The sequence below is a fragment of the Callorhinus ursinus genome, unplaced genomic scaffold (genome assembly GCF_003265705.2).
Source record: "Callorhinus ursinus isolate GAN/ISIS: 27379988/994484 unplaced genomic scaffold, GSC_fseal_2.0 scaffold2, whole genome shotgun sequence".
NCBI classification, from domain to species: Eukaryota; Metazoa; Chordata; class Mammalia; order Carnivora; family Otariidae; genus Callorhinus; species Callorhinus ursinus.
Window position 1 is genome coordinate 21,594,517 of NW_027397064.1, and position 13,888 is coordinate 21,608,404.

The 13,888-nt window shown below is 34.9% G+C and overlaps 2 protein-coding genes across 6 annotated transcripts in view; one reads left to right on the top strand and one right to left on the bottom strand.

Annotated features, from left to right (window-relative positions):
- The window catches only part of SPAG16 (sperm associated antigen 16), a 952,656-nt gene that overhangs the window by 432,836 nt on the left and 505,932 nt on the right, over positions 1 to 13,888 (bottom strand). The window lies entirely within an intron of this gene.
- Positions 4,670 to 7,298, top strand: LOC112816274 (serine/arginine-rich splicing factor 10). Its single transcript, XM_073879032.1, has one exon. The coding sequence runs from the start codon at positions 4,735 to 4,737 to the stop codon at positions 5,521 to 5,523; it is 789 nt and encodes a 262-aa protein (XP_073735133.1). The 5' UTR covers positions 4,670 to 4,734; the 3' UTR covers positions 5,524 to 7,298.

The window sequence follows — 13,888 nt, forward strand, 5'->3', positions numbered from 1 at the left end:
ATCAGTGCAACAGGCCCCTCCCCCAGAAGATGAGCACATACAACTCCTTTGTACCAAGTCTACTGATAAGAGTACTGCAAAGCTTCAATTCTAGGGGAAATAGGATCTAGCTTCCTTTTTACTTTTATTTTTTGTTTTATTATTTATTTTCAATTTTTTCCTTATTTTTTCAATTCTTTTTAAAAAATTTATTATCATTTTAATTTTTATTTATATATAATATATATTTTATTTTTTGTTTATTTTCATCTTATTTTATCTTTTTTTAAAATTTTTTGATCTAGATTGTTTTAATAAGCAGAAGAAAACACACCCAGGATCTAGTTTTCCTGTTTTTTGTTTTGTTATTTTGTTTTTTTCTTTTCTGGAAAAAATGACCAGATAGAGAAATTCACCCCAAAAGAAAGAATGGGAAGTAGAACTCATAGCCAGGGATTTAATCAATACAGATATAAGATGCCTGAACTAGAACTAAAACAATGATTATATATATATATGGATAGATATATAGATATATATATACAGAACATTTCATCCTAACACAGCAGAATACGCATTCTTTTCGAGTGCACATGGAACATTCTCCAGAATAGATCACATACTGGGTCACAAATCAGGCCTCAACAAATACAAAAAGATTGAGAATGTACCATGCATATTTTCTGACCATAACACTATGAAACTTGAAATCAACCACAAGAAAAAATTTGGGAAGACCACACATACAGGGAGGTTAAAGAACATCCTATGAAAGATGAATGAGTTAACCAGAAATTAAAGAAAAAATAAATAAAAAATACGTGGAAACAAATGAAAATGAAAACATGACAGTCAAAAGCCTTTGGGAGGCGCCTGGGTGGCTCAGTCATTAAGCATCTGCCTTCGGCTCAGGTCATGATCCCAGGGTGCTGGGATGGAGCCCCGCATCGGGCTCCCTGCTCAGCGGGAAGCCTGCTTCTCCCTCTCCCACTCCCTCTGCTTGTGTTCCCTCTCTCGCTGTGTCTCTCTCTGTCAAATAAATAAAATCTTAAACAAACAAACAAAAAAAGCCTTTGGGATGCAGCAAAGGCAAAAAGGCGGTCATAACAGGGAAGTATATAGCAATACAGGCTTTCCTTAAGAAGCAAGAAAAGTCTCAAATATACAACCTAACCGTACACCTAAAGGAGCTAGAAAAAGAACATCAAATGAAGCCTGAGAGTCTTTCCCCTATGGTTAGGAATAATACAAGTATGTCCACTCTCACCATTAATATTTAACATAGTACTGGAAATCTTAGCCTCAGCAATCAGACAACAAAAAGAAAAAAAAAACACATCCAAATCAGCAAGGAGGATGTGAAACTCACTCTTTGCAGATGACATGGTACTCTATGTGGAAAACCTGAAAGACTCCACCAAAAAATTGCTAGGATTCATACAAATTCAACAAAATCACAGGATTTAAAATCAATGTGGATAAATCTGTTGCACTTCTATATGCCATTAATGAAGCAGCAGAAAAAGAAATCAAGGAATCAATCCCATTTGCAATTGTTCCAAAAACCATATACCTAGTAATAAACCTAACTAAAGAAGTAAAACATCTGTACTCTCAAAACTCTAAAACACTTATGAAAGAAACTGAAGAAGACACAAAGCAATGGAAAAACATTCCACGCTCATGGATTGGAAGATCAAAAATTGTTAAAATGTCTATACTACCCAAAGCAATCTACACATTTAATGCAATTCCTATCAAAATACCATCAGCATTTTTCACAGAGCTAGAACAATCCTAAAATTTGTATGGAATCACAAAAGACCCTGAGGAATAGCCAAAGCAATCTTGAAAAAGAAAAGCAAAGCTGGAGGCATCATGATTCTTATTTTCAAGCTATATAACAAAGCTGTAGTGATCAAGACAGTATGGTACTGGCACAAAAACAGACACATAGATCAATGGAAAAGAATAGAGAACCCAGAAATGGACCCTCAACTCAATGGTCAACTAAACTTCAACAAAGCAGGAAAGAATATCCAACGGAAAAAAGTCTCTCAACAATTGGTGTTGGGAAAACTGGACAGCCACATGCAGAAGAATGAAACTGGACCACTTTCTTATACCATATACAAAAAGACTCAAAATGGATGAAAGACCTAAATGTGAGTCAGGAAACCATCAAAACCCTAGAGGAGAACACAGACAGCAAGCTCTTTGACCTTGGCCATAGCAACTTCTTACTAGACATGTCTACGAAGGCAAGGGAAACCAAAGCAAAAATGGACTATTGGGATTTCATCAAGATAAAAAGCTTCTGCACAGTGAAGGAAACAATCAACAAAACAAAAGGCAACCTTCAGAATTGAAGAAGATATTTGTAAATGATATTTCTGATTAAGGGTTAGTATCCAAAATCTATAAAGAATTTATCAAACTCAACACCCAAAAAACAAATAACCCAGTTGAGAAATGCGCAGAAGACATGAATAGACACTTTTCCAAAGAAGACATACAGATGGCTAACAGACACATGAAAAGATGGTCAATATCTCTTATCATCAGGAAAATACAAATCAAAACCACAATGAGATACCACCTCACACTTGTCGGAATGGCTAAAATTAACAACCCAAGAAACAACAGGTTTAGGCAAGGAAGCAGAGAAAGGGGAATCCCTTGTACTGTTGGTCAGAAGCCACTCTGGAGAACAGTTTGAAGCCTCCTCTAAAAGTTAAAAATAGAACTAGCCTACAAACCAGCAATTGTACTACTAGGTATTTACCCAAAGTATGCAAAAATACAGATTCGAAGGGGAACATGCAACAATAGCGAAACTATGGAGAGAGACAAAGTGTTCACTGACTGAGGAATGGATAAAGATGTGGTATATACATATATATTACATATATTTAAAATATTATATATAATAATGGAATATTTTAAATATATGTATAATATATATAATGGAATATTACTCAGCCATCAAAAAGAATCAAATCTTGCCATTTGCAATAACATGGTTGGAGCTAGAATGTATTATGCTAAATGAAATAAGTCAATCAGAGAAAGACAAATACCTATGATTTCACTCATATGTGGAAATTAAGATAAACAAAACAGATGAATAAATGGAAAGGGGGGGAAGGAGAGAGGAGAAACAAACCATAAGAGACTCTTAACTACAGAGGACAAACTGAGGGTTGATGGAGGGAGGTGGGTAGGGGATGGGCCAGATGGGGGATTGGGTATTAAAGAGGGTACCTGCTGTGATGAGCGCTGGGTGTTTGTGTGTAAGTGATGAATCATTGAATTCTATTCCTGTAACCAATATTGCACTGTATGTTAACTAAAATTTAAATAAAAATTAAAAAAAATAAAAATAAAAAAACAAGTCTTGGCCACTAAAATAAAGGTGTTTCCAAGAATAAGTATTAATCAACTTATGCCAAAGGTATTATGAAGAAAACTGTCAAAGGGGAAATGAAAAACAACTCATTTCTAAAGCAAGCAAGATGCCATCCTACCTAGTGTTTTTTAAACACCTTGGGAAGGCACAAAGACTCATTAGAAGCTACTGACTTCAGTGCAGTGCCCTGGAGACCTTCCGTATAGGAGAAGACATTGTTACAGAGCTGTATGTCCTGTGTTCTTCTTCCATCTGAAACAGACAAAGATGAAGGGGATGGAAGGGGAATTTAAACATGAGAGGATTGTGTCTCTGTTTATAGACCCTTCCAACAGCATATACATGTTAGGACAAAAAAAATCTATGACTATATGAAAAGAAAAAAGTAATTTGATAGTGTAAAAATGGTTTTTCAAAATCTCATTTTTTTCTTAATTTTCAGAAGAATAAAGGGAAATAAAGATCATTTGCAAAGACTGCTGCAGGCCACAGGAGCGGGAATCCAAATGAGAAGGCTTGATGTGTGTGAAGCAGCCATTGCGTGAACATTTTCTTTGATATAATATGATCAGCTTATCTAATTCCAAGCTAGAATACATTAATGGCTTATAACCATTTAAGATGCAGGTGAATGCTCCTTGTCATGAAGTTGAACTCATGAATAAGAAATATGTGCAGTTCATGTCACCTAACTACAGATATATGCATTGAAAGAAGATTCAGTTGCTTCTGATCCAACATTATATATTTCTGTGTCATCCGAATAAAGGCTACATTTTGTTCACACATGTTATGCTTATACTCAGTGAAGTAGAGTTATTCAGCAAAGATTTGCTAAAGGGGAAGAAAGAAAGAAGTCATCTTAATTAATGTTAGTTTTAGAAAATAATCTGGATCTGCTGATTAGAATTTCCTCACCTGCATATAGAAGTAGAGACATCTTTGTACATAGATGTACATTGACATGGGTCTTTAATTTTGTCAGACTCAAACCTGCTTTCATATACCTCATTATGCAATCAAAATGAGGCGCACATGTAGGCATGGTAAATAATATTTGGAGTTAAGTATTCAGTGAGAATATTCTTTCAATCCTACAGTGAAATTTATTTGCTTTGTTGAGAAAGGTTGAGTACCAAAGACCTCACATACAAACAAATAATACATATTTGAAAGTGAAGAGTTGTGATCATCTTGGCAAAATGTTTTAATTGATTAGAGAATTTACTCATCTAGTGTTGAGTAAAAATTGCACATTAAAAAGGAGTATTATAGGGCTCCGCCACCGGATCCGCGGACGGTTTACTGAGCCCGTTAGTATCTCTGCCGAGACTCACGTTGCCGTCATGTCCCGATACCTGCGCCCCCCCAACACGTCTCTGTTTGTAAGGAACGTGGCCGACGACACCAGGTCCGAAGATTTACGAAGAGAATTTGGTCGTTATGGTCCCATAGTTGATGTGTATGTTCCACTTGATTTCTACACGCGCCGTCCAAGAGGATTTGCTTATGTTCAATTTGAGGATGTCCGTGATGCCGAAGACGCTTTACATAATTTGGACAGAAAGTGGATTTGTGGACGCCAAATTGAAATACAGTTTGCACAGGGGGATCGAAAGACTCCAAATCAAATGAAAGCCAAGGAAGGGAGGAATGTATACAGCTCTTCACGCTATGATGATTATGACAGATACAGACGTTCTAGAAGCCGGAGTTATGAAAGAAGAAGATCAAGAAGCCGGTCCTTTGATTACAACTATAGAAGATCTTATAGTCCTAGAAACAGTAGACCGGCTGGAAGACCACGGCGTAGCAGAAGCCATTCCGACAATGATAGATTCAAACACCGAAATCGATCTTTTTCAAGATCTAAATCCAATTCAAGATCACGGTCCAAGTCCCAGCCCAAGAAAGAAATGAAGGCTAAATCACGTTCTAGGTCTGCATCTCACACCAAAACTAGAGGCACCTCTAAAACAGATTCCAAAACACATTATAAGTCTGGCTCAAGATATGAAAAGGAATCAAGGAAAAAAGAACCACCTAGATCCAAATCTCAGTCAAGATCACAATCTAGGTCTAGGTCAAAATCTAGATCAAGGTCTTGGACTAGTCCTAAGTCCAGTGGCCACTGATAGTATAAACCTTGATATTTTTAGGCATGTATCATTCATTTACTCATAGTTTGGTTTACTTAAATTATCAGGAATACAATGTTGCAATGATGCTTAAAAAACACTTGTCAGTTTTCCCTGTACCAGGCAAATGGTTATAATTAAAATGATATGCTGTTGAGAAGCCACTCTTAAGAGTCCAGTTTGTTTAATGTTATGGGCAGCTACCAATTTGTGGTGTCTCTGTATATTTTTGTAAAGATTCTCATTTTTTATGCTTGAAGTATTGGTGAAAAGATGTTGGTTGACCATAATTTGCAACATTGTCTTATTAAAAATAAACTTTCATATCCATATTTGGTAGAACTGTTAACCTAGAAATGTAGCTTGCTAATAAGATAGAATGATACAAAAGTGAAGTTGTAGCCACAGTACAACACTGACTGATCAGACACATTTAGGTTCAGGGTGGACCTTTTTGTCTTGTTAAGATGTCTAGGCCCGTGATAATAGTTAATTTATAACAGAGTGTGGAATAGTTCTTTTGTTAACCCCACTGTCTTGGGGAATGATACCAACTGGGTTAAGTGGGATTTGGGGAAGATTGAGTTTTTGACTGAAACATGGAGCCTTCACTGCTTTTTTCTGGTTTCTTTGAAGATTTGGAACATATAAACATCAGAAGAACTCACCTTAAAATTTGAGCAGGTCAATGATGGCAGAAATAATTTTAAGGGGGGAAAAATGCTCTCATGTAGTTACTCTCAACTTTAAGGAGCATTGTTGGTCATATTGCTTAGTTTTCTTACTGCTGTTAAAAAGCAGCAAGTAAATTGTTTCAAAGTAGGTTTTGTTTATGCATATGCATAGTGTAAAAGAACTGAATTTTGATGCTTGTAGCACTCGGTCTGTGCATTTGTATCAAAATTTGCCTACCACTTTATGAAGGAGGCTTGTTCTTCACACCTCAGCTTATTTCATGTGAGGCACGTTGAAAGAGAACACTCCCAATTCTAGGTGATTCTGTGGTGCCATGAAATTTAAAATATTTTGGAAAAAGAATTAATTAAGAGTCACATCTCTGAGTTTGATTATCAATGTATAGTACCTGGCAGTACCTGACTAAAAAAGAAAACAAGACCCTAACCATTTATAATTTCTAGCATTTCTCTGAGAGATCGTTTGGGGGGAGCAATAAAAGGGAAATGTCCAATCTCATTTCAGAATAAAAGCTAGCATCTTTAAAATTTTTAGATTGCTTGCTTGCAGGTATAAGTAAGAAATATTGTGGGGAAACGATTCCTTTTAGAGGATTACTTTTTTTCAATTTTGGTTTTAGTAGGCCTTGCCTGTAAAGAACAAAAGATGGTTTTTAAATACTGTTTGTGGAATGTGTTTAAAGGATTGATTCTAGAACCTTTGTATATTTGATAGTATTTCTAACTTTCATTTCTTTACTGTTTGCAGTTAATGTTCATGTTCTGCTATGCAATCATTTATATGCACGTTTCTTTAATTTTTTAGATTTTCCTGGATGTATAGTTTAAACAACAAAAAGTCTATTTAAAACTGTAGCAGTAGTTTGCAGTTCTAGCAAAGAGGAAAGTTGTGGGGTTAAACTTTGTATTTTCTTTCTTATAGAAGCTTCTAAAAAGGTATTTTTATATGTTCTTTTTAACAAATATTGTGTACAACCTTTAAAACATCAATGTTTGGATCAAAACAAGACCCAGCTTATTTTCTGCTTGCTGTAAATTAAGCAAACATGCTATAATAAAAACAAAATGAAGGAAAAAGGAGTATTATAGTTGAGTGGTGTTACCACCTACAGAAAAGACAATATTTGTAGGCAGTATTTTCATCTAAGTTTAATTCTCTCATCACTCTTATCTTATAGATGTTAATAAATTATCCAAAGAGAGAAAGTTTCAAAAGGTGCTCAGATTTCTTTAGTTCCCATTCAATATAGCTATGTGAGGACAAGGCCAAAGATATCTTATTGCAGAAGGTAATGAATGGAAAGAAACTGTATGGAACCATTTATTTAAATTCAGGCATGGCAGGATACACATCTTTCTAAGGAGAGAGAAGTCACAAAGGCGTAATTTAACTATTTGCAACCCATGGAACAATTGTAATAAATCTATATGGGAGACTGTAGAAAGTAACTGTTTATTTTGAAAAGGGGCAAAGATTTAAGAGTAGATCCTGAGGGATAAGGTGAGACAGAATATGAGGTGGCATGGCATTAGCTAACTAGTAGGGGCTCCGGAGGGTATCTGAAAAGGTGCAGAAAATTGGAGATTGTGATTGGGCAGAAGGACAACAAAGATAAAGACAACTAGAGCAGAAACGAGTGCTTTGTGACATAGAACAAATTATTCATAAAAGCCAGTGTTGAATTACCCAATAGAAAGACAAAGCATGTGCCTAAGGCACCAGCAAAGCAGCTGCACCAAAATGGGAAGGAGGATAAAGGGCAAAGAGAAAAAGGAAAAAAAAAATGAGATAGAGAGAAAATTTTTAAAAGAGTTTTATATTTTGAAATATAAGTAAATAGAGTAGCATTGAAGGGGTTTTTGTGGGGATAAATAAAATTTTGATGGACTTTTATACACATCTTTTATTGTTGTTTTCATTCTTAATTATATGTGGGAGGAGTGATTTTTTTGTGTGTGCTTAAGGCCTTAAAACTCACAGTCTGACTCTAATAAGGAAAAGGAAATAGGAAGAAAAAGTGTGGCCATCGGAAGCTAGGCCAGGAGGCTTCTTAGGAGGGAGTAATCTTCAATTGAAATTTTAAGAAAAAAACATAGGAAGGATTATTAGAGAAGAGTCTGTAAGGAATTTAATTTAGGAGAAGCATGAAAAAACAACTAGGGATAAATAAGACACTAGTGAGGGTTAGAAAAGAAAAAAAAAACTACAGATATTAACTAGACAGGGAATATGGCAACTTATTGACCAGAAAAACCAGCTAAAGTGATTTTAGATGTGGGGAAAGAAAAATAGTTAGTAAGACAAAGGAACTCAAAGAGCCAGAAAAATTTTGGAAAAAAAAAAAAAAAAAGAAAGAAAAGAAAGAAAGAAGGAAAAGAAAAAAAACCCTGAAGGAATCACATTATTTTAAGACTTACTATGTGGCTATAGTAATCAAGACTGTATGGTATTAGTGGAGGAAATAAATGGCACAGAATTTTTGTGTGTTTTTGTTTCTGAATTTTCATCAAACGGTATTGGAATAATCAGTAATTTATAAGTAAAAATCAAAACAAACAGACAAAAAAACCTCAATCTAAACTTCACACAGAATTTCCAAGAAAGGATATGCACTCAGAATATTTAAAGAACTTTTAACAGAAACTCAACAGCAAGAAAATGAATAATCCAATTAGAAAATGAGCCAGAATATGAACAGATATTTCACCAAAAAACATATATAGATGGAAAATAAGTGCATGAAAACATGTACAACATCATTAGCCATTAGAGAAACACAAATTGAAACCAGATGAGCTACTATTATACACCTGTTAGAATGGTTAAGATAATAAAAAAATACTGGTAGTACCAAATTCTGATGAAAATGTAGAGGCACTTTTTCATATACTGCCAGTGGGAATGTAAAATAGCATAGTTACACTGGAAAATAGTTGGGCGGTTTTTTATAAAGTTAAATATCTATTTACCATACAACTCAGCAATTGCACTCTTAGTCATATATCCTAGAAAACTGAAGTCTTATGTTCACACAAAAATCTGTACACAATAGTGTTCACTACAGCTTTATCTGTACTATCCCCAAAATGGAAATAAACAAAATGTCTTTCAAGAAGCAAAGAGATAAACAAATTGTGATATATCTGTAGAGTGGACTATTATTTAGCAATAAAAAGGAATGTACTATCAATACACAAAATAGTTGAATAAATCTCAAGCAACACAAAATAGTTGCTTGTACTCTCGCTGTCAAATAAATAAATAAATAAAATCTAATTTTTTTAATTTACTGAACAGAGAAAGCTGAAATTATTCCAATGATGCATTTGTAAGAACTTTTCCAACAATTTATCTGTAAGAATTGGAACAAAAAGTCAGACTCCATTTTCTCCTAGACTGATCATAAAAGTCTATTTAAATAGCTAGGTCAACTGAAGAACTGAATTCTGTGATATAAAATATAGCTAAAATATAAGTATGATAGATACTACATTTATATTTGCAAGGAGATGATTCTGAGAGGAATAAAAAGTTACAAAGAGGATGGATTATTTACAAAATAGCTGCTATTATTCCTATCCCTATATGCACACTTTTGGGTAGTCTCCTCTGACATTGACCCTGGTCTTGGCTATGTGATTTTGTTTGGTTTGGTCAATGGGACACTAGAAAAAGGAAATTTGAACAGGTTCTTGTTCACTGGGGATTGCTCTTTCTTGTTGTTGGACTCTTATTGCCACCATGTGGAGAAGCTCAGGCAAGCCTGCTGGAAGATGAAGGGCTGACCCACATGGAGAGTGACTCCAGCTATCCCAGCTGAAGCTTTAGACATGTGAATAAGACCATCTTAAACCACACTGTCCAGGCAAGCCAGTCCAGAATACAACTACCCTGCCAACACCTGGAGAGAAAGAGAGAGGAAAAAAAAATCTGCCATCGATATCTATCTATCTATCTATCTATCTATCTATCTATCTATCTATCTATATCTATCATCATTTATCATCTATCTATCTAAATCACTGATGGAGTTGGTAGTGGGAAGATTAGAAGACTTTCTTCCAAGTGCTTTTATTTGCTTAGTGATATAAAAAAATCCAGATTATCAGCTTGGAGGAAAAAGGAATAGGGAAGCTGTTAGGAATTTGCAGATAGAGAAGGAAATATGAAATATTCATCTCATCTGGTAGAAAGTTAATCAACAGAATAGATGCAGTAGGATTCAACTTGTGAGGTGATGTTATAAATATAAAGTGAAACCAGTCAGCATGGTTCATTTTGTTTTGTTTTTATTTTTGTTTTTTCTAGTCATGCTTAGCTTACCGGGTACAGGTGTAGAGTAGGCAGAGAATTTGGCTTAACCAGAATTGGGGTTTTGACAGGCAAGGAATATGGAGCAAGGGAGGACCAAGGGAACTGAAGCTACATGGGAAGGAGAAGTCACTCTGATGGACATTGGGATCCACTCTGGGTAAGAAGGAAACAGAAGGCAATTATCAAGGGCAAGAAAAACAAAACAATGGAGACACTGAATTACCAATACCACTGGAAAGAACTGTTGGAGTGGTAATATTGGAGTATACAAGCTAGAGAGAGGGAAGATGGTGCTTACAGAATAGAAAATTTAAAATCAAAATTTAAAAGTTGTTGGAAGTAAGGGGATGAAGAAACTGGGAGGCCAAGGTACTAGATGAATTTTCTGCTTGGATACTGATGTTGCACTCAATGAAGACAGTAAACCATGAACTAAATTATTCAAAATATAAAAGGGATGACCAGGAGGTTAAGTATATGACCATAAAATGGAGAAGTGGCTAATGGTATAATCTCAAAGCATGTGCTTCTACAAAGCTGTGGTTTGGGGGAAGGTGAGAGTAAGGAAAAGTGATCTAGAATTGACTGTGAAGAGCATGGTGGGAACATAAACCATTAGTTTATATATTAATTAAACAAATCTTTATTACTTACCCAGTATGATCCAAGCTCTGTTTGGGTACTGAGAACACATTAGTGAATAAACTGAGGTCCTGTGGTAGGTGGTATTTGTGTCAGTACTCCAAACAATTTTAACTTTTACTATTTTATATAGATGGATAATATATGATGATGTGGGCAAAACTCTAAAGTACATTTTATGTATGCACCTCAAAAGTAGGATCTACACATTTTACATGCTTAATATTCAGGAGGAGATATAAATCTGTGGGGAAGGATTAAGAGGAGGGAAGTAGAGGCTCCATTAAAAAGGGGGCTGGATCTCCTCAAGGGAGGTCAGTTTAAGCAAGAAGATGAAAGAATACATTGAAGATATTGAAGATATGGAATATTTTGCTGATAACAGGTATTGAATTCCAAAGCATACAGTGGGAGAAGAGAGGTAAATGAGAGATCAAGTCTGATTGGTGTATATATGGACAATATCTAGAATATAATAGCTGGTTTATTGTGGTGATCCAAATAAACAGGGCTGTTAGTCTAATGAAATTAATCCCAATAGCTTCTAAAGGAACACTGAACAATCCATTCCAGTCTGGGGATTAAATCCTTAGGTAAACTGTAGTGGTAAGAATATGAATATAAATAATAAGAGCCATGATAATTCAGATAATAAAGAGTTAATTTATTTTTGGAGAGATTGCTGAAAGCCTCAAATCTAGGACTTTGTAGCCTGACTAGAAATGTGTAAGAGGAAAAGAGAGCAAGGAGTAAAGATGACTGCATACATAATTAATATGTGTTTGTTAATGTTATTGTGTAAGAAATTTACAATTCATAATGAATATTACACATGCTGCAGGCAGCATCTTTGGTGCAGGGACATATAATTTATTGTAATTTTGCATATACCTATGATACATTAGTTCATATATGTAAAATAATTAAGTTAAATTTATTCTAGAGATACTGACATTAATATTCTCTAAAAAGCAAATTTAATTTGTCACATGACAGCTATAGGAATAGACAACAAAATAAGTTATACATCATCTCTAAAATGGGAAGCATCAGATGCTTTTATAAAATTGTCAGAAATCTGGGCAAAGATAATTAAGGAAAAAAATGTCAAATGCTCACTCTCTTACAGTAGTTAGGGCTTTCATATAAAGATATATTTTGTGTTTCCAGGCTAAAATGCTGTACCTTTTGGGCGCCTGGGTGGCTCAGTGGTTAAGCATCTGCCTTCGGCTCGGGTCATGGTCCCAGGGTCCTGGGATCGAGCCCCGCATCGGGCTCTCTGCTCTACAAGAAGCCTGACTCTCCCTCTCCCACTCCCACTCCCCATGCTTGTATTTCCTCTCTCGCTGTGTCTCTCTCTGTCAAATAAATAAATAAAAATAAAATAAAATGCTGTACCTTTTAAAATGCATATTTAGATAACCACCATGAATTTCCAACAGTAACTTTATTATTTTCTGAAGATTTATTTATTTATTTTAGAGAGACAGAGAAAGAGGAGCAGAGGGAGAGAGAATCTCAAGCAGACTCTGTGCTGAGTGCAGAGCCCAAAGTGGGGCTCTGTCTCACAACCCTGAGACCATGACCTGAGCTGAAACCAAGAGTCAGACACACAGCTGACTGAGCCACCCAAGTGCCCCTCCAACAGTAACTTTAAATCTTAAATTTATGAATAAGAAATTTTACTGGGACATGTATTTAAAGAATAATACATAAAATAACTATATATAACTCATTCAACACTTTCAAGCTTAATTTTTAAGTGACTGTATTACTTAGCATGAGTAAGAAAACAGAATTTTTGGATGCTTCAGAATCTGTCTATATACTCAAGAAATTATATAATTTAGGTGGTTTTACTAGCCAGAGGTAAAAATAAACAAACAAATAAATAAATCACATCTTACAATTATTTCTAATTGTTATTGCTGAATGCATTTTAGATTGTTTCTTGCTAATATTATTCTAAAATTCACCATATTCTTCCTTACACTTAACTCAGCCTTATGATACCAGAGAGGTATTAATATACCAATAATCAATGCCCTTGAGTCTTAATACTTCTTATATTATGCTTTAAAACCATTAATATTGTATAATATGTCCTTCATCTCTAATATAACCAACTTTGCAAATGAATCATAAAGAATATGAAATATATTAACAAAATATTGTATTTTATAAATATTAAACAATTTTTATAATTAATTTGGTGCTCTTTCAAAAACAAACTGACATAATAACCCAAACCAAACTGAAATAGAATCGTCACAGAAAAGTTCATTCTTCAAGTGAAAACTGCTTTAAACTGTCTTAAATGGGATGTTTATGTGTTATGGGAACCTACAGGCTATTAATAAAACTCAAATGCAAATGAAAAAATCATCCTTATAAAGATGAGAAGACTCCACACCATTTTAAATGTCCACCTTATTGGTGACTATTACTCCTCAGACTATAGTTCTTTCCAATATTAGAGAGGTAGGACACACAATACTTCAGAAGCCCAGTCACTCTCGGTGATAGTCGTTTTGCATCTCTAGAGCTAAGGAATTAATCTTTGGATTAATGGTCAAGTAGAGAGCTTCTCTAATAATTTATAAGGTGTGGATAATCAGTGGCGCCTTCCATAATGTAAGCTCTACTGGGACTACAGTTTTGTCTGTCCAGTTCAGGGCTATATCCCCAGACTCGGTACATAGTTGGTAAA